Below are 23,420 nucleotides of genomic sequence, written 5' to 3' on the forward strand. Positions count from 1 at the left end.
CTCTATAATTTCAAAAGAAAATCTTGGGATCTATTGGAGTGTAAATATTTTCAATTGGATGTATTCTTCGAGGGTTCTCGATACGGTGAATACAGGAATTGCGTCACTAGGTGTTTATTTGTGATAATATTGGGTGCATCACTTTGGAAACGTGAGTGAGTTTACCGAGTATTATTATTAGGCTTTTGATTGTACTCGCAGATAATTAGCTTAGGGGATGCTCTTAGTGCTCTCACCGAAACTCGGTAATTGCGGAATGTATCTAGAGAGTTTTGACTCTTGACGCAATCCAAATTAATTTCCATTCCACCAATTCGCTATTAATCCAATATCTATTCAATTTTTCTATTCAAATTTCTGGAAAAATTAGTAAATTAATTATTTAATCAACATTTCTAGGGGTTTAATGAAAAATTATGGGAATCAACTCTAAAGATGATTACAAAATACATGAAAATGGGTATCACCTACAGGTGTTGCTGACAATAAACTAAAAAATGTAATGAACAACTGGACAATTTAGTCGAAAAAATATGGCATTCTCCTTAATTGAAAAAGTGCCCATTTCTTTGGCATTGCCAGCAATTACAGTTTTTTCCTCTATTTATCTGATGAACTCGTCAACTACCTGACAAATACATATCATTAAATGGATAATGGACTCGGATGAATGTAAGTGCTATTAAAAAAATACGAAGACTATAAACGGTCATTTATCCGCAGCATTAGTTGATTAAAGCCTAGGAGAAATAGATTCTCTTGGGGCGCAAATGGGAGTGTCATAGTCGTCATGTTAAATCATCTTCAAAAAACTCATTAAAAAGAATTACTGCTGTCAGTTGAATGTGTTTGGGAGAAATGAATGAATCTTAACATTTATATGAATTTTTACATTTTCTTATTGTAAATTTAATGAAGTAATTTCTTTTCACTGAACATAAATCAGATGAACGCGCCTTGTCATTCGTGACACTATTATTGAGATCAGAGATTAATTTAATGGCGAGGTAATTTGACGGAGGTGACAATTAATGGGTCAATTAACACTTGACTAAGATGGGTATTAAAGATGATCGAGTACTTTCCCGTTTTAAGTACGCGATTTAAAGATTTTTTATTATTAAATACTGCATCAGTTAATTTCATTCCTTCTCTCATGCTCATTCTTTTTAATCGATTAACTCAGTTATGTTAATTAAATTAATTAACAAAAATTATTAGAAGATCACAGATTTTTTATTTTGACATTTGAATTGTGATTGGAAGTGGATAAAATTCATTTGATCTATTTAATTTTTTTTTTAGAATGAATGTGGTCTGTAGAAGTATTGGAGGGAAGTACAGGGTATTATCCATCTGACTACGTCCCTATTTTTGAAGGAAATAGTGGGTGGAGGTTGCACATACCCCGAAGAGGGAGATTGCGCTGTAATGTGAGGTACACTGACATCAGTAGCACACTTTCATCCCACCGAGGAAAGTGAATAACTCGGATGTACTCTTCCATTACATCGGAATAAAGTAAAAGTATCGATATACTCGTGATTGAGAGTGGATACCAAGTGAGATTTCCATTTTTTTTTCCTCAATCCATCCAGTTGTGGCTGCAGATCGAAATAGACTTCACATACTTCGTGGGAAAATTCCTCTTTCAAGTTTTCCTCTGAAATTTCGACAAAGACTCCACCGCAGAATGTGAGATTTATATCTGAATGATCATCAGATTTATTTGAAATATCATCCCCTGAATTTCATCTAAATAGATATTTTTCTATTTTTTTTCTATCTCATTTCCTGTCGGGTTTTTCCAGATTTTATTGTTTATGATGATTTTTGAATGTTTTTTTTTTATTTTGGTAGGATATAGGGGGAAGTCAATTCCAGAAAAATGGGAATAGGCGGAATTTTTTGGGGAATTGGATGTTAAAATAATTTCATGTATATTGATGTGTATGTTGGCTATTCGTGCCGCCCAATCGCCGACAGTTTACCATCGATCGTTGCCTTCTTCGGGGTGCAACACCGACTTTTATAAATATCAGAATTATTCTTGTGTTTGGATTTGCAGAGGTTCGTGCAATTCTAATCAACTCTATTCTCCCTATTTTCATTACTGCAGTCGATTAAAAAAAGATGATAAATAGATTTTCTTGATTTTGGGGGGTCGAGATGCCAGGAAATGAGATTGAAAATTAAACCTGAGGATTTGTTCAATTGCACAAAAAAATCGCCCACGTGGTTTTTTATAAACAATAATTCAGAGTGGAGTGTTAATTCACGAATTCTAATGAAAATTATTCCATTAGAAGCAGTTTCGAAAACCATAGATTCCTCATCTCAAAGAGAATTGATTAAAAATTTCCACCCGAAAAATATCTCAGAGAAATTTTCTTTTAGAAATCAGAAAAAACGACTCAGTTAATCCACAGATGATTAGCTGAGTATTTATAACGGTTTTATAATTATTTCCCTAACAGAATGGAGACAGAGTCGATAACTTTAGCCCCACCGACGATTCGTGTTGCATCGATAGTCCACCCCATCTCCAACGAGACAATTTCCATCGTAATTCCACTGTCAGCCCAGTTGACAACGGTGGAACGTGTCCAGGAATTTAATGATTCCGAGAGGGCAATTGACAAATCCGAGACAACTTCTGATTCCCAGTCAGTTGAAGTCAGCCTGTGCCCGACAACTCCAGCAGTTGCACTGAAACCACACCTAGCAGCTGCTCTCCAAAAGGCAGACAAGACCAAAGGCTGTCCCTTTCCCAATTGTTCACGATACGGACGTGCCTTCTCGAGGGCTCACGACCTTAAACGTCATATTGCGAGACACGAGACGAGAAAGGAGAGACTGTGTGAACCCTCGCAGACAGAGATTCGCACTTGTGGCCAGTGTGGAGAGAGTTTTATCAATGATCTGGTTCTCCAGCGACACATGAAAACTCATGCTAAAGCCGGAAGTGGTGAGGAAGGAGCCAGTGGTGAAGTCAAGAGCTATCCCTGCCATTTGTGCAAGAAGAGGTACACGCAGTTCTGTAAACTCCAGGCACATGTTTCCTCTCACGATAAGAAATCATCAGCAAATATCTGCGCCCTGTGCGGTCAGCAATGCGAAAATGAGGAAAAACTGGAGACACACATGAAGGAGCACACAACGAGTATCCTCGAGGCCCAAGAGGCTCTAGAGTCCAAAGCGGAACCCACCCCAGTGAAAATGGAAGAGGACGACGATGATGATTTTCTCCTCGAGGAGATGCTCCTTATAAACAAAGGCCCTCGCCTCCCAGTGAAATCCGAATCAACAACGACTTCAGATGGAAAAATCCGGTGCGATTACTGCGCGAAGACCTTCAAGACGAAGTGGACCCTGAGCTCTCACGTGGCTGCCCATGAGGGCCGCTTTCAGTTCGGCTGCTCCAGATGTGGAAAGAAGTTCGTCAGGAAGAGCCATTACGATGGGCATGTGCGTTCACACGAAGCCGCGAGGCCCTACGTCTGTGAACAATGTGGAAAAACATTTAAGGAATTAAAACATCGTCGTGAACACACGAAGAGAAAACATCCAAGCAATCGAAATGACGTGCAAAATCTCCTGGACAGCATCAGTGCTTACGTTGCTGAAGAGTCATCGATGGAGCAAACGAAATTTACACTTCTCATGCCTGTGAACTTTCCCGCATAAGCATTAAATCCTCGAATCGATCGATATCGACTGGATTTTGTCAACAAATTGCGGAGACAAATAAATGGTTTTTTCTTTTTTTTTCTTAAAAACTTGAGGGGGAAAAATTGTCTAGTTTTGGAATTTTTAAAGTAATCGTGGGATTATTTGTGTCTAAATTATAGATCGACAACAGTGAATGTTGCTATTAATGTTCATTTTGGAAAGATAATCGGGAAATTAATTAAACGTCATTTGTTCTGTCTAATTTGTGAACTGAGAGCCGGGATTTTAACTTTTACGAGATTTTTACGTGTTTGTGAACTTTTAAACTGTGTGGAAAAGCTCTGAGGGTCTCTGAGACTGTGAAAATCAAAGAATATTTGTTTTATTGACCGGGAATTGTATTTTATTCGTATAGGCAACTTTTTGGGGGTTTCCTCGGGATTTAAATGAGTGCGAGTAAGAGGAGAAAATTGTTATCGTCATGCTCGGAGATTACGGAGAATGTCAGGACCAAAGTTGTTTTTACACTCGAGACACTTCCCCCGGAGGTTTTGGAGATCATTCTTACGTTTTTGCCGCTGCGAGTGGTTGCTGGAACTTTTCGGCTTGTTTCGAGGTAAATATAAATAAATACATAACAAATCTCATTCAATCTGAATAATTTAACTCTTGAAAAAATATAATCCACTAAATTAACGCTCTCGCCTCTTCAATTTTCAGACACTGTCAATTAGTTGCCCATTCTCTGTTAAATGGTGCATTCTTCTCAGCTGGTCAACGATTGGAATCAGCTTTGTGCTACGTAAAGGAGCGAATCTCCACTGTTAAAAATGCTACGGATCTCCTACTCTTCACGAAAGCCTTCAACTGCCTGGAGTTAGTACGCCTGCAATATCGCCTCCTTCGGGCTGTCACCTGGCGTTACACCCATCCCCCACGTCCCGAGAGATTCCCCAGACTCTGCTTTTACCCTGGAGGCCTTCTACACCAGCTCAATCGTATTCTCTATCTCGCTAAAAGTCACCCAGCCGCTCTCTTTGGACCCAATGGATCAGACATTGTTGTCCTGGAATTCTGCAATGTCTGCAAACGCTTCATGTATTACTTCGAAAAAGTCTCGGAAAGGAAATACAACAGGTTCGATAGCACTCACAAATCAAAACGAGAAAGAGACAAAGATTTTTTTAAATTTTTTGTATTATTTTTTTTACAACTATCCCATTGGTCCTTTTATTATGGTAAAAATGTCTCGCTCACCCTAAAACGTGTCTCATCCCTCGAAAGATCTCCCCTCGTCTCTGGATGCAAGGCAGTGGACATCCTAGACTGCCTGACAGAGGGTCGCCAATTGCTCTCCTTCCGGGTAACTCCACGTCGTGGAAATCGGGACAGTATCGTCTGCATGCACCTGCAGTACACAATGCGTCGTGCATGGTTCACGTGCCTGCAAGTTCCCTGCACAATGGAGGAGAGTTCGTGGCGTGACGAGCAGAGATTCATGTACCTGCGTCTTCGTCGTCTAGTGGCAAGTGTAAACGAGCATTACTACGAGAGAATTCACTTCGAGCGAGAAATTTCTATTCAAGCGAGAACAACTGTGACACCAAAGCTCACTCTACCCTCGACCTACTCAGGATATGGAGAATATGGTGGACAATTCTTCTACTATGGCAACATGAATCGACAGGCATACGCAACCAAGTGGCATCGACCAGGTGAATCCGAGGAGTATCAGGAGTACCCGGAGCAAGTGTCTGAGGATCACCGATCATTTCCTACTTACGATCTCGTCATTGGAATCGAACTTCGCTGTTCACCTGAACTCGCACCCCTCATCATCAGACCCATCCTCAAAAGTGATGACGTTGACAACAGTCGACCATTCTCTCACAATCCTGAAATGTACCTCAAGATGACAGTCAACTGTCCAGCCTCTATCGCTAATAGATTGCCTGGTCACTTCGTCTGGGAGCAAAGGGCACGACATGAAAAATCGCCCTCTTGATGTTTTTTTTTCCAAGATGGTGATGGGGAGCTTCAATTATACATTCTTGTATGTCGTATTTTTAATTTTTAATTCTAAACTCATGTTGTATGGGATAAAAATCGATGGACGTATAGATTCAATTAATAAAAAAAAAATCATGTGAACATTTTCGGGGAGAGATTAATACCATTGAACGGTATCAACTGATTAAAAACAATTCCATTTGAATTAATTACTTAATCTTTACAGAAATAACTATAGAACTCTGAAGTGTTCGACCTGATTTTATTTACACAATTACCATGAAAAATCGCTTAATTGTTAGCAGCAACAGCAACAGAATCCTCGTGATCCAATCTCTGAGGCATCCAGACGGTCTGATTGAACTTCTTGGCCCTCTCCTCCATGAGCCCATAGATGACATGATTAACAATTATTCCACTGGGTAAAGCAACGCCCTGGAACCTGTGGAGATTCTCCCCCGCGTCATTCTGAATTTTATGAATAGCGCCAATCGTGCATCTGCCAACGAGTCTAGTGTTGCCAATCATTGGCCCCTTGCTGATGTCAATGTGATCCCCAACTCGATAGACCACGATCTTCCCCTCGTTGTTCTGCGCAATATTAGGGATCTGTTTGGTTTTGAAGGGATTCTCTTGAAACATCTCCAAAGCCATGTCCTTTCCAATCTCCAAACGCTCAATTGGGAGTTCCTCACGAATGAGTTTAGTAAAAAGACTGGATAATGATCGCAATTCAGCCTCCGTAGGATTCCAATCAGGCAACTCCAGGTGAACATCGTAAATGAAACTCCCAGACTTGATATTTGGTGACGTGAAGCTGTGGAGGTGGCAAGGGATGTCGTCCTTGAAGGCTGAATCAACGACAGCCCCCAGCATCAGAGAACACGTCCTCCAAAAGGCGTTGTTTACTGATCTGTCGTTTGGAGTTCGCATGCTGGAGAGTATGAGGTTACAGTCTGATACTAATGGTTTGTGAAGATCCCAAGGAGCTCCATCGACTGAGGCCAGGGCTGATGTCTTGGTGACACCATCGGAAATGTGCATCGCACAGTCGTGGGGCGTTGACAGGTCCTTGTTCATGAGGAGAGTGATCTCATCCTCTGGCCCGTGATAAATCACCTTGATCTTCTCGATTCTACCCACTGATGCGACCTGGCGACGCTTCTCCGATTCGAAGAGATCATTTCGATTTTTTTTGGCTTCTGGTTTTGTCAGAGTCGAGGCAAAACGTGAAGATAACACTGGGGACAGTCGAGACCCCACGCAGCAGAGGGTTTTGTATCTGAAAAAATGTTTGTTTGTTTTTTTTTTCAAGCAATAATCTCTTTTGAACATTAGAGCGGATGAACAATTGAATAGTTGAACAATTCTAGAGAAAACTAGAAGTTATTTATTTTTTAATGATCGATTTATTCATTATTGACGTGAACAAATGAGAGAAAATTAGTGAAATGCGCGTTTTCGGTGAGGTCCCGGTAGATTATTTTGTGAACTCACCCTTGAATCATAATTATCTGCGACGACAATTTCACTCTTGATTAATATCTGCCTCAAAAAACTCACAAAATCATTATTTCTCTGTTTTTCGTTGGTGTTGATTGAATTTTCTGTTAATTATAGTTAATTTTTCCATAGAAAGGTCCACCGGTGTAGGTTAAATCATCTAGTGCTCTGGTGCTCTCGAGTGTCTGCGCATGTGTAAACGTTCCATCAGTCAAGCAACGCATGCGCGAGCTCCTAACTGACGCCATTTTTACTTTAGTCAATCGTCTTTGGTGCGTGACTTGTGGAGACTTGTGTTTTCCATGCTCGTGTTTTCATAAAAAATACATAGAAATTGTTGCACCAGGGAGCATAAACAACCCGCGGTTCAGTTGAACAAACGTAAACAAAGGTTCAGTGCATTAACTCATGGTAAATTGTGGAAAAATAAGTGATGTGTCAGACAAATGTGGACAAAAACACATGTGGAGTGATAATAACCAAATTTCAGTGTGTGATTAATATTTTAAAGACTCATTTGTGAATAATTGGATTTCCCTCGACATCAGGAGTATTTACCAGAAATGGTGAGTCAGTTAAACAAGACTTTACTTTTTACTTTACTTTTTAGGTTAACATTCGATCCTGGTAGGCGGAAAAAATATCCCCGGAAAAAATAGCCCACACACCCAAAACGTGTTAAAACCCACCCAATTTGATAGACCATAGGAAAATTAGAGCCCCTAAAAAAATAGACAACGAAAAAAATTATTAAATTAAAAAATAATTAAATTGAGCGAGTTTTAACACGTTTTGAATGTGTAGGATATTTTTTCCTGGGATATTTTTTCCGGGATTCTTCGATCCTATGGCTTGGAAATTTTATTATTCCCTCGCCATTGAACAATTTTTTATCGAACTACATTTCGATCTACGATTCTTCTTCATTCAGTAAAATCCTCCTCGATTTTCTAGTTTTTTTATTCAACGTTCCTCTCAAAAAAATGAGAGTTCCTCTTTCGTATTTTTGTTTTGAGAGGAATATTAATAGTCATTGGGTAAATTTGGATAAATGGGAGAAAGACAGGGATATTTATAAAACCAGTCAAATATTCAATAAATATTTATTAAATTCCGTCAATTAAATAAACAATTAAGTACCGTCGCTCCAGAATTGTAGAGATTAAAGAATATTAATTACTCGACTCGACCATGTGATATCCTGGGGGTGGGGTGTATCCCGACGATCGCTGAGAAAATCCTTTGAACCAAGGATCAGCCGGATTTCCGCTGTCTGGATTAGAGGACATGTGCCCCTGATTCTGAAGTTAAAAAAGTCACTCTTAATCTCATTAAAAATTAACATTTCCAGTAAAGTGGCAAACCTGTGTTCATTCAAAGGTGTTCATTCAAGTTCTCTGTGGTTTCTTCGAAAATTTCTCTTGCACTAAAGGAAATAGTAAAATTTCTATGATAACCTTTTTTGCAGTTCACAATTTCCTCTTCAAAAAAGATCTTTATAAAAATTTTTCTATTTTGACATTTGCATGAGTAATTTAGAAGAAACATCTCTTCCGATTTCCATTCCATTAAAGGAAAAACCATAACAGTAGAAAATGTACTTTTTTTCTCAGACTGAAAAAAATCGTTTTCACCTGAACTCATTTGGATTATTTCTATTTTATGAATAACATTGGAATGCGGAAAAAATCAAAAACAGATAAAAATATAGTATGACCGATAGAAAATGCAGGAAGTAGAAACGGTCGCGCGTGACAAGACAATAATATGCAACAGTATTTTCATTTTTGGCTGGAAATGTAATTAGTTTATTGGGGAAAAACTAGGGTGCAAACCTGTCTTGCAAGTGTGGCAGACACCCACTCATTCGCTGCTCTTTCTCGTCTCTTTGCGGCACGTTTGTGCAGCAACCAGAGCCACAGGTGCGCAATTACTGCACTCAGTACCATAAGTGGCAATAGAATCCCCAGTAAAATTGTTGCATTTCTTATTCCGAATAAAAGAGCAATACCAGCAGCCGCAACAACGATAATTAACACTAGTGCAGCTGCTAGTCCTGTTCTGAAAATGCCGTATCTTCTTTCTAAGAGAAACATTAAAATAGATTTTTTTAAATCGAATAAAATTAAACCTGCTATTCCAAGAAAGAGATATTCCTTAAAAATTCAACTGAGAAACTGAAGGTTTTCTGCATTTATCCGAAATTCTATTTGGGGGGAAAAATAATGACATTTATAATTTCATTAAAAATTCGGTCCTAAATTGCATTGAATTCGCGATTAATTAAAATTACCCGCGAAAAATTATAGTAAATTCCATAAAAATGGGAATCTCTCGATAAAATCTACCTCGTGTTTTTCCCTCGGCCTTCAATATCCCCCGCGGATTCGCCAACTTTCACAGAATTTTTGTTGACCATTTTAATCTCACGTCAATAATAAAAAATCTATTTGCCACCAATTCCGGTGGCCTTCGCATCAAAATCCGATGTAAACACAAACTCGAGTGACAACTTACACCAATAATAAAACATCGTTACACCGATACAAATTCAGCACACAGTAGTCATAAGTTAAAGTGTAAACACATCGTCATTGCGCATCAACAATTTTGAATGTGAATGTTATAGCGATCAATTCCTCTCGTTTTGAACTTGATATCGTGCCCCTGATAAATGATAATCCCATGCGATTCGTTTGAACGGTTATTTTGGCTTTCTGTCATTGCTTTTGTTGATTATTTTGGGAAATAGTTTATCAATCCTTACCACTGGTCAGGGGAGCAGCTTCTGTCCTGTCCATTTCAGCTTGATTCGTTGTCAGCCATCTCACGGTACCACAAGCAAACATTGAAGACCTTGGCTTTTACCACAGCCTCATTGCATCCAAATACCATTCACTCGTCTCGATATTAATTCATTCCTCAAGTATCGAATTCACCAAAGAGCTGACGTATTTGACAGTTATCAGCTGATTGTCTTATCAATCAAACACAAGCTGATTAAAACGAGTCGGTTATACTCAAATTTATCACTATCTTTATTCCTCTTTCTACATGTCATTTTTTATAAATATATAAAGTTACATTAGTCGTATTTACAATTATCAATCATTGTTAATGATGTTGGAATATTCATCGGTGACGTTGGGTGATTTGATGGCAATTCATTGAATACCAGTCACTCGCATCAGTCGAATTAACATTTTATTATAACTCATGATCACACAAGAACTACTGCGCTACCCTGAATGACTCGGTTTTCATTATTTGTGGGGATATAGCCATTAATGTGGTATTGATTATTGATCATTGGAATCATTGACTGGTGGAGAGGGAAAAATCCACACGATTCCAATCATTTGATGATTCGTTCTTTTTTTATAATTAAAAGACAATCAGAAAGCTGGGCTCAATCAGAAATATGGAATTTTATTCCAAATGAATCTCAATTGTCAAGTGTTTAATTATCTTTAATTATGTTTAGCTGTTTTTGAGTTATGAAATAATATCGTTTCATCACTTCTTTCCCTCTCCAAAATTTAGTCAATGAATTCTCAATATTAACATTTTCTAATTATCGGAACAATTCAATTATTCGATTTGTACATTCATAAACACGATACAAATGCAATAATAATTGTAATTCACGAGCGGCGACGATAGGAGAGTTCGACGGGGTCAATTCCCGGTCAATTAAGGATAATTGCCCTCGACGGGTTGTGGTAAAGGCCCGGAGTCAAGTCACTCTCATCACAGACCACCACCTCAGTCACTTGGGGTTTATCAATTTTTCTTTTTCAATTTTCATTGCTTAATCAATTTGAAGTCTTTAATTCACTCGAGTACCCAAACTCTTGCTCCAATTTTCTCTTTTTGGTTCGTATTTGGACGGAGATTCTGATGACTCAACGAATCACTCTATTAAAATGCTTTTTCATGCGAGCACAGCAATTATTTCTCAATGTTTTTAACGTAAGAACACTTTGAAATTGTCAGCTAAAACGACATTTTCCTCTAGAATCACTCATTAACAGACTAATTCTGCAGTCAAGTGCTAGAACGAAACAAGTCGAATAAATTTCGGTAAATATTACCAAAACTAGAGGAGATATCGAAATTTTTGTTATAACCTTTTTTACAGTTTTCAAACGACCCTGCAGAAAAGGTAATTACGAAAATTTCGCTGTGTCCCATAGTTTGGGAGATATTCCCAAAAAAAACCCACGGAGTGGAGTTAACGCGGTTTTACCACAGAACTCAGTCTTCGAGGCTTGAAAAATTCACTTTCTCGTTCTAAAAAAATCCTCACACCAAGTGCACACGTGCTGGGGTGGGTGATGGTGGTGGTGGTGGTCCAAGGATGGTATTCAAACTGAGACTGGAATAACGCGGTGCTTCATCCATCAATGTTGCCTGCTCGTAAGTTGGTGGTAGATCATCGCGTCCTGATAATTTCAGGAATCGTCTCTCCTGTCGTCTCTCGTCTAGTGCACGAAGTACAATAACAGCTGGACCAAGTACCAGCATCACAGCACCAACTGCTACCATAGCAACAGCTGCTGCTGCACCACCTCCACTCAGATGTGACAATCTCACTCTACGTCGTGACTCCCACATTCCTGATTTTGTTGTTGCTGGTGGTGTTGATGATGCTGGTACTTTGTCAGTGATCATCTCTTCAGTCTTGTCGGGGTGTCTCTCGGGCTCGGGTAGAGAATATCTCGGTGTGGGAATGGGGAAGAGATCGATTTCACTCCATTTCGGGGGTTTCTTCGATATTTTCTGGGGTTTTTTTGTCGATTCCTCGTCCTTTGGGGACTCGATGGACTCCAGGACCCGGGGCTCGTCCTCAGGCTCCAGGGGCACCTTCCAGGGGGACTTATCCACGTTTTTGCGGGACTCCTGGCTGTGGGGATTCTCCTCGATAATGGGAATCACTGCCAGACCCGAGTGCCCGTGGAAATTTGAAGAACTCAGAGTTGTTGTCTGGAAATTAGAGGTCAAATTGGAAATGAGGAGTTGATTACTTGCGGTTTTTTCAAATTTTTATTCATCTGTCTGGTACTTGAGGGATAGATAGGTGCTATAAAAAGAAAAATTTCTTCTTTGTCGCTTAATATAAAGAGAATTATCCAAAACATTGAAGAGCCTGTGGTCGTGGAATGTATATATATTTCTCTGAGTGCAGCATTTACCTGCGTGACATTGTTGCTATCAGGTGGTTTTTTTTGCAATGACGTAACTCCTTTCTGGAGCAGCACAATACCAACAGCACTCCATGCTGCTAGTTGAAGGATCACCACAACCCTCGAAGCCCACTTATTAGTTCCTGAGGTCATGGCCATTCTCGTTATCCTCGGGGTCGTAATGCCAACAATAAATTGGTACATCAAACGACCTCCATAAATAGCCATTCAATCATTACTACATTTTAGTTTATTTTTCGGCCAATCACCATGACCACATTCTCTATCGCTCTCTGGTTTTTAGCGATCTCTGAATTATTGCCAATGGGAATTATCTACGTTCAATCAAGGTGGAGTTGTGCCTGAAAAAGGAAATCCAATGCAATTATTATTGATTATAAAATTCAACATCACATGGTAATTTCTCTCAATTTTCGATCTATTCATCAGTAAATTGCATTTGATATTCATTGTAGTGTTTTAATCCTTTTGGTACTAATTTTAATATCAACTTATTTTGATAAATCAGGGGAAAATTTTTCGGAGTTATTTGAAAAATTATTTGACCGTTCGTGTCTACCGGCAATAGCTCAGAGAATTAATTACCCGGACGTTCATTAATTTTCCCGAATAATCGGGATTGAAGATCAGGCTTTACATTATCCGTCGTCATTATATCCTTCAACAGAGGTATATATCACATATTCGTGTTAATATGACTCACAGTCGTATAATATTAGCCTAACAGAAAGATTTGCGATTGCAATGATGCTCGGATGTGGAGTCCAGTAGTTGGTATTATATATTTTTCTTTTTCTTCCTGTATATTTTATTACGGCTTTCCTCACTTGTCCTATCATTAGTTATCGGTGAACGATAATTGCACGAGACAAAGTCATACTTGTCAACATACGTTCACTGGGACAATTGCAACTGCATGTGCACAATCAAAAGGGAAACGCATGTAATTTGCGTCCTCGCGTGTCTCAAACCAAAGAGACAATAGTCTCGGTCTATTTAGTTGAATTCCCGGGAATTTTTATTGATAATTATTTGTCAGGTATTTTTATCTTAATTGTGAGATTTCGCACAACACTAATAGGGAAAAATTCATTCTGGTAATGAAATTTATTTTTGACTAGTGGATTTGTTGGGCGGAAGTAATTTTTTTATCGTTGTATGTAGAATGAATTTTTTTCGAGTCCATTGTTTGGGGAATATCTTGGGATTGAAGAAAGATAGAGATATTTTCATTAATATCTTTTTTGTAGCTCTTATTTTTCTCTAGGAAAAATTTTCCTATCAAAAAATCGATATCTACTTTCAATTCCAAAATATCAGCTAAAAACTGGCTTCCAAGATAATGCGATTATACTCATTTACCATTTCGCTAGTGAAATTTCGCTGAAATCTTCTCTCAAAAATTAATCAATTAATATTCAGATGAATATTATTAATTGGTAATTAATATGGAAATTCAATTAATCAGCAATCAATAACCCAGACTCAGATTTGGAAACATCAATCTTTTATTTCTTCAATCATTCAACCATTCAATATTCATTTGAATGATTTCATTCTCAATTGTAAAAAAAAAATATATATATAATGGGAGGGGAAGAAAAAATTATCAAATTCCTCGCTCTTGATATCCAGAGTCAATCAATCAATTTTTGAATCGAATGAAAATTATCGCTAGTGTCTCCTCGTGTGGATTGATAACGCATTAATTAACAATGAATGTGGAGTCAGAATTTGTTGAAACGACCGATTAAATTATTCCATCTTCCATTTTACAATTGGACGACATTGATATCAGGATAAGAGAGTTATCGTGGTGAAATGGAGAACTGTGGGAATACCCGCTAGTTTTAAAGTCTGCGAGAGGAAAGATCAATTACGGTTCGGGATGTTTGACGTTTGAATTTTTTATCCACCATTTTCTCAGGTACTTTAAATTACGGTTTTTCAATGACTGACTTGAGGTAAATAGTTCATTGCGCAATGCCACGTTCGTGCAATTCTTTTTTTTCATTTTGAATCCATTAAACTGATTTATCGCTTATTATAATTATGAAACTGGATATGTAATAGTGCAATACTGACGTCGCGAGGATTTAAAAAAAATGATTATAGAGTTTTCGCTGGTAATTAGAATAAATTCGAAAAATATAAAGTTGTTTTTATCAATTGTGATTCAATTCAAAATTTGATTGATTTAGAAGAGAAAATTTCTTACAAATTTTGAGGGGGATTTTTGAAAACGTGATAACGAGATTTGAATGCATTCTTTTGCGTTATCATGGGTTCTTTCAATTGTCGTAGAGTAATTCAACTGAAATTTGCAGTTCATTTTGGGTATTTCTGTCTCTCGAGTATAAGCAAATCAGCGGAGTATTTGAGACGGACTGTTTTATTTCGGATATTTCCTCGTAGCCTGAATATTTCACTGAGACTTCACTCGAGATCTCTATAAATTCCCATAAGTTTATCCAGAAATAATCACGAATTTTATCAGAATAGCACAAGAATTCTTCCTAGTCGAATTATCGTTTTTCCGTCCGATTATTCTAATTGTCGCCCGGTGCAATTCTGCTATTACTAATAGATATTTTTGAGGAATTTCTCTTTTAATCAGGCATATAACATTTTCAGAAATGAAAGAAATGTTTTTTGACTTTTCGATGACATTTTTTGTAACACAAATTCTGTCAACATGAACGAAATATTTTGATATTTTTAAGTTGCAGTATTTGACATTCATTTTTACGTCGAGGCTATGAGTGAGTACCTGATAATGTTGAAGTACTTGCGATATTACTACCGATTATTCCCGTAAATGGCGATTTTTCGAGGTCGAAATCTCAAAACTTCCGTATACAACATGTGAAAAAAAAAATTACGTCTCAATTTATTAATTTATTTCAAGTAAATTCACTCAGCGGTATTTGATAGCAGGAATTTTATTGCAAAGTATAGCACCCATTGCGAATTAATATAAACCAGAGTTGTCCTCATGGTCAAGTATCGAATAATACTCATCGCTATTTCCGCGTGACAATGTTTCACGGACTAAATAAGAATAAACCGCAAATGAAATATTTTACTACGTCTTTAGGAGGGAGAGATTTAAATAAAGTTAAATAAAATAGAGAAAGACGTATTTGCCCTCCAGGGAATCACCTCTTAAAATATACCAACGCCCTCGTAAGCTCAAGGTCTTGTTCCTCTTTTTATCCAGTTGAATTAAAAAGAAATTGCAGACACCCACACAAAGAACGAATTTTCCTTGTGTTTTTGCCTCAGTCTAATTTCAAACGCAACGAATGTCATCCCTCGCTCCTTTCTTGTTCAATCCATTTAAAATTCAGAAATATATCTTTCCATGCATTTTACATCATTCATTTTTCAATGATATTTCAATTTAAATTCCAATTTAAATTTCAATTTAATAGCCGAATTTGAATGATGAATGATGAATGAATGATGAATGATTAATTAATTAATTCTGCCGAGTGAATTCACATGTCACAAGCAAATCTAGGTGAATTATTGCATTTGAAATTAGAATGAAATTTTTTTCGTTGGTTGAAACGAAAGAGATAATTTTCAGGGTTGTTTCTAGATTAGATTTGTGATTACCGGATAATTATTAATATTTTAATTGAAAATGCTCTGTATGCATGACTTAATGAAAAATTTACCTTTGAAATGTCCAACACCTCTCACATCTCAACACGTAATCTACACCTTTGCATGCACATGTTTATCCTCACAGTCGGTGTCACTCATTAGTTCGATTGCCTCAAGGCTAATTATCGAGCAATCTTGATTGATCACTCGATATATTTCGCTCGTTTTTCACACTCTGTCATGAAATATGACACTGGAAGGGGCTCTTTGCACACCCCAATGAACTGTCACATGAAATTTATGAAAAATTCACTCAAGAACGTAAAAACAAAAACGTAAAAATTTCCTATCTTTAATTTAATCGCGGGATTTATTACGTGGTTTTATCTGCAGCCGTTGTTTCTCTGTTGTTTGTTTAAAACAAAAATTTTAATCAGTCTCGAATATATTTTGCATTCATTCACTGATGAGTGCGTTTATTCATTTCGTTGGTCTTTTGAATTGGGGAGGGGTTTTATTTTGATTATTTATTATTTTTTTTAGGGGGGAGGTGGGGAATTGATCAGTGGTAGAAGGTAGTTGCGCTCAGACTGAATTGAAACCGAGAACTTGCGGCGATTGCCAGTGACTCATCCCCTCTCCAGCTTTTTGTCCCCAACAACTTCTCCACATTTTTTTTTTCCTGTCAAGTTCTTATTCCCCTTTTGATGAATTCCCCTCCACCGGTGGGATACGTGTTTAATGATGTACTGAGAAAAAATTGGAATTAGGTGAAATTCGAGGATTGATCGAAATCATTCGGCGAGTTGAGTTTCGCAAGAAAAAAAAATTATTTACCACTAGAAGTTTCGGATTCTTCGAAATAAAATTTTATAAAATTTTATCTTTTGCCGGTAATTTTCTTTTGGAATTTCAATTTCAAAAGGATAAATTTCTCGCGAAATTTCCCGAAAAATTTGAATCAATTTTGATATTTTTTGAAATTTTGATATTTTTTGAAGTTTCGGATTCTTGGAAATAAAATTTTATGAAATTTTATCTTTTGCCGGTAATTTTTTTTTGGAATTTCAATTTCAAAAGGATAAATTTCTCGCGAAATTTCCCAAAAAATTTGAATCAATTTTGATATTTTTTTAAATTTCTGTCACTTTACCATTTTGTGTCACTCACGAAAAAGTCTGGAATTATTGCATATTGAAAAAATTGGCGAAATATCTCTGTAGTATCTTTATATTATTCATATTCTTTATTAATTTCCAAAATGATTAGAATTGTGGGACTCTCTGTATTTTTTTTTGTGTGTGTCGCATAAGGAATGACAATTTCCAACATTTTGAGAAGAAATTCTAGAGAATAAAAAATAATTCTCAACTAGGAAAAACTAGTACAAGTGCTACGTGGTTAAGTACACGTACCTATGAATGCTGTGTACGAATGAAAATGCTTGGCTCAACTGTGTCGTAATTACGTCACGATAATTATCTCATTTTCAACCAGCAATATTCCACATTTTTTCCTCATTTGTTATAGCACAAAATGGGAATAACAAAAAATAGGGATTTCGAAGATGACTGTAAATAATATCAGGAGTAGAATAACTGAATTAGGAGTAGTTCACTGGATTTCTGGGAAGCTTATTATCCGTGGATAATTAACAAACAATATTTCGTCAGAAAACGTAACATCAAGGTTAAAAAAACTTATTGAAACGTCAATCGATGGAGTTTCAAGGAATGCTGATTGTTTCTTAATCATCGAATCATTCCAGAGAATTTTTTCCTTGATGAACAAAATTATCATAGAACTAGGGAATTATTGTTATTATTATTGTTAATTATGGTAATTCTAGGGTTATTATAGGATTCATGGTAGACGAGTTGTTCTTCTTACTTTTTGTTATTTCATCCAGATGAGAGGAAATTTCATCAACGAATAACAATTATTATCGAACTGATTGTTTATGACAATATGTGGTAATTACGCCTTTTGATGAAATTGATTATTCGATTATTAAAAGTAAAAAATTTCGAAGAATTCGAACAATTTCTGTTCTTTGGAATTGAAATTAAACTGACAAGTCTTTCTGGAATAAATTCTTACATTCTTCCATTGACAGTTTATCATCAGCTCAGACAATTAATTGATCATTAAAAATTTTCCTTACAATCGCTTTAAGAGCATTCCGGTCATCAGATGAGCAATATAATTTGAATAAAAACAGATTGATGAATTCCCGTTCGTGAAACTCGAAACAGGAAAAATCGTTCGGCAATGATTTTTAAAATTACATTACGCTGTATAATTATTAATCACTTTATATAGGGAAAAGAATTCAATGAGGAAGTGATAAAGCGGTTTGAGACGGGATTTGACAGGTGTTTAAGTATAGAATTATCTCGATAACGCGACATTGTTGTATTTCGGGTGCAATCTGAAGATTTGCTGAAATCCTGTGACTCGGTGTATGACTGTCACATGACGGTCATTAATTTATTTTCATTACGAAGTTGTCGTTGAATATAATCCAAAATATTCAATTCAATCTCACAATTTTACTTTTCAAAGCAGTCGTAAAATTCATATATTATATAATAATATTAATTACCATTATTATAAGAAATTAGTAATATTATCGTCTCTTTTATTTTATTATTAGGTCGTGCGTTTTTTTTTATCGTTACATAGTAAAAAAAATATAAATTTGCTTTTGCGATTGATAAGCGAATGGATGAACACATGAGGAAAAAAAGAATGAAAATGCAATGACTGATTGAAAATCCCAATCCAATAATAATCATTTCGTCAATTGATCGGATATTTATATCCGTAAATTAATTAAATTAATAACTATATTGCTTATCGGTATCAACATCGACCATTTTCTTTTTCCATCTCATCAATTTTCATAACGCTTCCTACGTGACTTCATCACCTTGAAATGTCGGCGTAAACTATCATTTTCATAATCAATTGCATCTTTACTTCAATTATCTATAGCCTTGAGAACGCATCCGTAATCGCCACAAATTTCACTGATTAAAATTCAAGACCCAATTTTCTCTGTACATCTCTAATCTAGATTGAAAAATTTCTAAACATTCATTCTTAAACATCTAAACAAAAAAATCTCTTACAGTATTGACAAATCAATGAATATCGATTAATATCGATTTATATCGACTGTGATACAAATCGATTTATTGCGATAATCGATTTGTATCGACTCGTTGCAAAAATCGACTTATATCGACTCATGACGAGCGAAAAAAAAAATTCAAAATCAGATTGCTTTTTCAATGAAGAAAATCTGGCAAAAATGATTTAATTTAAAATTTACTCTTTATCTTCTTTCTTTATATAAAAAGGAGAACGGAAACCGATCTTGAAATATCTCCATCTTATAAAGAAAAATTTGAAATCCATTGAATTTTCCGATGTTAAAATGCACAAATTCCCGTTCATACGCTCTTTATCACACATTTAATTTGTAGGTGAAGTAACTGATAAGGGGTATCGATACTAATGAAATTCGGGTTGATGTTGGTCTTAAAAAAATCATCTCGCTTGACATTAGTGATTAAAATCATGCGAGTGCACGTCTTCACTCACGTGCATTGTACTGTTCGTGACAAAAGCTCGTTATCAGTTTATCGCTATTGTGCATAACAACAAATGCCGTGTTGTTAGTGAACAAGGACGATGAGTCATATATATATATTTTTTTCGTTCTATTCTCAATGTATATCGCTACGTGAAAGCGGAGAACATGCGAGAAATTGAGGGAGACGAGATATTTTATATATAACGAGGATTATATAGTGTATCTAGGCCTTGGGGCGACTGGTAAGTTCTCCACGATCGTTATTTTCGAGTTGGGCATGTCGGAGGTCTAGTGCAATATCGATTTATTCAGGAAATAACAGCTTACCATCCTCTTGGTTTTTTTTTTTTACATCTCTTTCTATTCAAGATTCTTTACACCGAGAGAAAATTCACTTTTAATCGAAAAAAAAAACAATTTTCTCGAAATAATTATTGCTAGTTTTACATATGAGATTCTTTCCACAATTCCGATATGTCGACGAAAAAATTGATTTTTGCCCCATGAGTTGTCACCGGAAGTGTCAATTTTGAAAAAAGTCAGGTATATTATCGTTATTATTATTAACGAACTCATCGCTTTCTATCTTTTCATTTCTATTTTCTCCCCCAAACGAAATGTCACTCTATGCAAATCCCCCATGCAATTCACCAACGACTCATTAAAGTATGAATAAGGGGCGGTTAATTATAGGCACGCGACCAGAAACAGGATGACTCGTCCATAAACTCAATTCGCATCCCATTCGGTCTGAAAGTTGAGGGTCAGATCTCAATCCGAACATAAATAATATTCTTGACCCAGACGAGAGTCAAATTGTTCATCGACTCAAAAATTATTAACGCGAAAAATTATTATTTTGAAGAGAATATAATTGGATCCGCGGTGCACCTTGGAGGGACATTTTAACTGGAGTGGAAATGATTTTTGAAATGAGTGCTAGACTGTGGGGTTTATTTTTCACCCCTTTTTTAGTTTTCGTTTTGCTCCAGTGAAAATGAATTGCCAAGGCGAATACTGAAGCCATCAACTTTCAGGATGTTTTCTGAAGACCCAACGGTATGATTAAAGCCGGATGTATTTTCCCTCAATTCTAAGGATTCCTTTCATATCCTCAAGCACTTTTTTACGTACCTTAGACAAAAGTACATTTTTTTTTCACTCTTGGGTTTCTTACCATCTTGTGAATAATTTCAAACGTTGAATATATATTTTTTATTTAAAACCCAGAAAGTCAAAATAATCGTAAACCCGTTCTTTACCAATTAATTGCATTTCGCCGCATTTTTCATTTAACAATTCAGTATCATTATTCAATTATCCCATTATTGTCTGTAAGTGAAAAATAATATTTTGCAATGATTTCACATTCAATTACTGTATGCAAATTATCGTTGCAATTCGCCATTAATGATGAATCAATATTTAGTTTGAGGAATTGAAGGGATTTCTTTTCGTCAGGTGGAATATTTTAGGAATACAAATATAAATAACTTATAGTATAAGTTATTTATATTTATATGTCTAAAAAATTTGGCATCGAGAGCGGAAAATATAAGAATGAAAAGTTTGAAAATGCATGTCAAGTAAGTTCTATTGACAACATGGTAATATTTAATAATTGTTTTCCAAACAATATTTCAATTATCATTTCAAAATTACTTCAAGAAATCTATGAAGGGTACGAAATCGTTCTTCATAAGGATTAAAAGCACTCAATAACCAATCAAAAGGATAACAACAAAAAAAACAATAATTGAAAAAATATTTCCATTAGAGAAGTAGAAAATTTTTCTATTTCACTTTTCCCACAATCAAGTTTCTACCGAATATCCCCACTCTTGCCTACGGGCAGGGTATCATGGGCCCAAAGGGGGTGCAGTCATAAAATTTATGGCTTGGGACAATTTTGCTTAATGGAGGTCGGGATCTGGAGTAGCTCCGAGAACTGAGGTTGCCCACCTCTGATTTATACCAGTACAATGTAGCTTTTTAGTATTATTTTCATTATTATTATTCATGTATTAACCTACGGCGACTTATTTTCAGTCGTATAATTAGATATTATCATGCCACTCAGAATGAAATTTGAGATTAATGTGTCAACGAATTATAAAATACTGGCAACTTTTCTATTTCATTCAATGATAAAATATCAATTACTTGTCTAGGTCATATGAGTAATTCCCATGATTTGACGTCATAAGATTTGAAATCACACGGTGGCAATAGTATTAGTGTCTGATGATTAAAAATCCATTGTGTAACAGGCCTTAACACAATTCACGGTCTCTCCATGTTAAATTCACTTACTCATGGTAATTGAAGTTAATTTGACAACTGAATGGATGACACTCCGGGGATTTTATGAGAGAGATCGCTGGGGATTTTTTTTGAAATTTTGAGGTCCTGCGGATGTATTTTAAGTTTCAAACGATTTTTTAAATGTCAATGGTGCGTTAAAGGACGGATTTAACGAACCGTGGGTTTATTATGGATTAGATAATCTGTTGGCTCGGTACTAGGAAGTATTATTGAATAATAAATAAAAAAGGAAAGATTATCTCACAGTCTTTGACCCTGGAGATGATTTTTCAACTTTTTTAAAATTAAATTTCCAGTTGTACGGGGGTAATTGAATTTTGTAATTGATGTAAACACGGAAATTTCTTGATGAGAACACAAGTTTTTCCTCAATATTTTTTTTCTGGAATTCTTTTACGATGCGCCAGAGGGAAAATACCACGAGAAAATTCACAATTGCGTATTGATTCACAAAGGCATAAACCCGAGTGGTTTATCATTTTTTATTCAATATCTAATCCGCAGAACATCAGTCTGGTGATTAATATTTAATACCGATTAATTGATCTCTCATTAACAGCGGAAGTGACATTGCGAGATATTAGTAATTGCGTTCATTGCTGATGAATCACGGTGCCCTAATTTTTTATTCGCCACTCGTTTCTTCATTCACTTGATGCTGGTGGGGTAGGGGGGATCAGATTTAGCTGTAGTGGGTAATAAGAAGTTTGAAACGTGATTTTTTTTTAATGTGATAGTGTCCGGTAGCCCGTATCGTATTCAATTACAGGGCAATCCTTGGTGCAAAGTATCGAATTACCGTTCAAGGAGAGAGGAAGAACAATTTATCATTAAATTCTTTTGTTTATAAACTATTATTCCCAACAATATTCATCTTGATAACAGATTATAAACAATTCAAATTTTCATTGCACTGGAAAAAATAATTTTTTCCCTCCGTAAATTGCCTTGACATAACTTAATTAATTGAAAAAATAATATTAACAATTATTAATTCATTTATTCATTCATTAAAAAAAAATGTATTATTTAGACAGATAATCGCTTGGAACTACGAGGGGAAGAAATTAAGAATTTTTTTTTTTAATGGCAGTCAGTTGAAAAAAATACGATTTCGATGTAAATTTTTGGTTAAATAAATTTACGACTTGACCATGAAAGAACCAATCAGAAAAGCTCACGTAGTTCCATAGATAATTTTATAAAGAATATGTGGTAAAAATTTCATCGAAATCGGTATGTTAGATTTTGAATCATCGTGTTCACCAGTTTGAAAAACGTGGTTTCGGGGAAAACCCAAAAGAAGAAAAAAGGGGGCGGCAACAGCTAAAAGTCAAGTTTGTTTTGGTTTACCTTTCAAAGATTTAATATGCAAAGGAAACTGATCTTATAATCCTACTGTAGAATTGCACTATTGTTACCTGCAAAATTTCTCGGGAGGGACAAAGCCACTACCTGGCCCGAGTACAATCCTTGTTCCCTGCCCCCCC

The 23,420-nt window shown here is 36.1% G+C and overlaps 4 protein-coding genes and 1 long non-coding RNA gene across 8 annotated transcripts in view; 3 read left to right on the forward strand and 2 right to left on the reverse strand.

Annotated features, from left to right (window-relative positions):
• Window positions 1-498: 498 nt before the first annotated feature.
• LOC105271991 (zinc finger protein 778-like) lies at window positions 499-3,706 on the forward strand. Its single transcript, XM_011313847.1, has 3 exons — window positions 499-672; window positions 1,306-1,695; window positions 2,478-3,706. The coding sequence occupies exon 3, from the start codon at window positions 2,479-2,481 to the stop codon at window positions 3,685-3,687; it is 1,209 nt and encodes a 402-aa protein (XP_011312149.1). The 5' UTR covers window positions 499-672; window positions 1,306-1,695; window position 2,478; the 3' UTR covers window positions 3,688-3,706.
• On the forward strand, window positions 3,690-5,830 carry LOC105271977 (uncharacterized). 2 transcript variants are annotated; one of them, XM_011313833.1, is made up of 3 exons: window positions 3,690-4,288; window positions 4,393-4,809; window positions 4,957-5,830. In XM_011313833.1, exons 1-3 carry the CDS (start codon window positions 4,119-4,121, stop codon window positions 5,675-5,677), a joined length of 1,308 nt encoding a protein of 435 aa, XP_011312135.1. In that variant the 5' UTR covers window positions 3,690-4,118; the 3' UTR covers window positions 5,678-5,830. The 2 variants fall into 2 exon arrangements, with proteins under 2 accessions (XP_011312135.1, XP_011312127.1); XM_011313825.1 differs by having other exon boundaries at window positions 4,104-4,288; window positions 4,393-5,830.
• A 97-nt stretch (window positions 5,831-5,927) lies between these two features.
• mRpL39 (mitochondrial ribosomal protein L39) lies at window positions 5,928-7,362 on the reverse strand. Its single transcript, XM_011313855.1, has 2 exons — window positions 7,180-7,362; window positions 5,928-6,964 (listed from the first exon to the last, which is right to left on the reverse strand). The coding sequence occupies exons 1-2, from the start codon at window positions 7,188-7,190 to the stop codon at window positions 5,974-5,976; spliced, it is 1,002 nt and encodes a 333-aa protein (XP_011312157.1). The 5' UTR covers window positions 7,191-7,362; the 3' UTR covers window positions 5,928-5,973.
• An 85-nt stretch (window positions 7,363-7,447) lies between these two features.
• The window catches only part of LOC105272004 (uncharacterized), a 20,403-nt gene continuing 4,430 nt past the window's right edge, over window positions 7,448-23,420 (forward strand). The window contains exon 1 of one of the 3 annotated variants that reach the window (XR_892701.1): window positions 7,448-7,751. This is a non-coding gene — a long non-coding RNA (uncharacterized lncRNA). Of the gene's footprint in view, window positions 7,752-13,110; window positions 13,167-19,762; window positions 19,848-23,420 lie in introns of those variants that run through there. The other 2 variants (XR_892703.1, XR_892702.1) reach the window with 2 other exon arrangements.
• LOC105272015 (uncharacterized) lies at window positions 9,062-16,582 on the reverse strand. The gene is made up of 4 exons (XM_011313883.1): window positions 16,076-16,582; window positions 12,381-12,733; window positions 9,953-12,171; window positions 9,062-9,268 (listed from the first exon to the last, which is right to left on the reverse strand). Exons 2-3 carry the CDS (start codon window positions 12,597-12,599, stop codon window positions 11,491-11,493), a joined length of 900 nt encoding a protein of 299 aa, XP_011312185.1. The 5' UTR covers window positions 12,600-12,733; window positions 16,076-16,582; the 3' UTR covers window positions 9,062-9,268; window positions 9,953-11,490.

Source organism: Fopius arisanus, unplaced genomic scaffold, assembly GCF_000806365.1.
Source record: "Fopius arisanus strain USDA-PBARC FA_bdor unplaced genomic scaffold, ASM80636v1 scaffold00004, whole genome shotgun sequence".
Classification (NCBI taxonomy): domain Eukaryota; kingdom Metazoa; phylum Arthropoda; class Insecta; order Hymenoptera; family Braconidae; genus Fopius; species Fopius arisanus.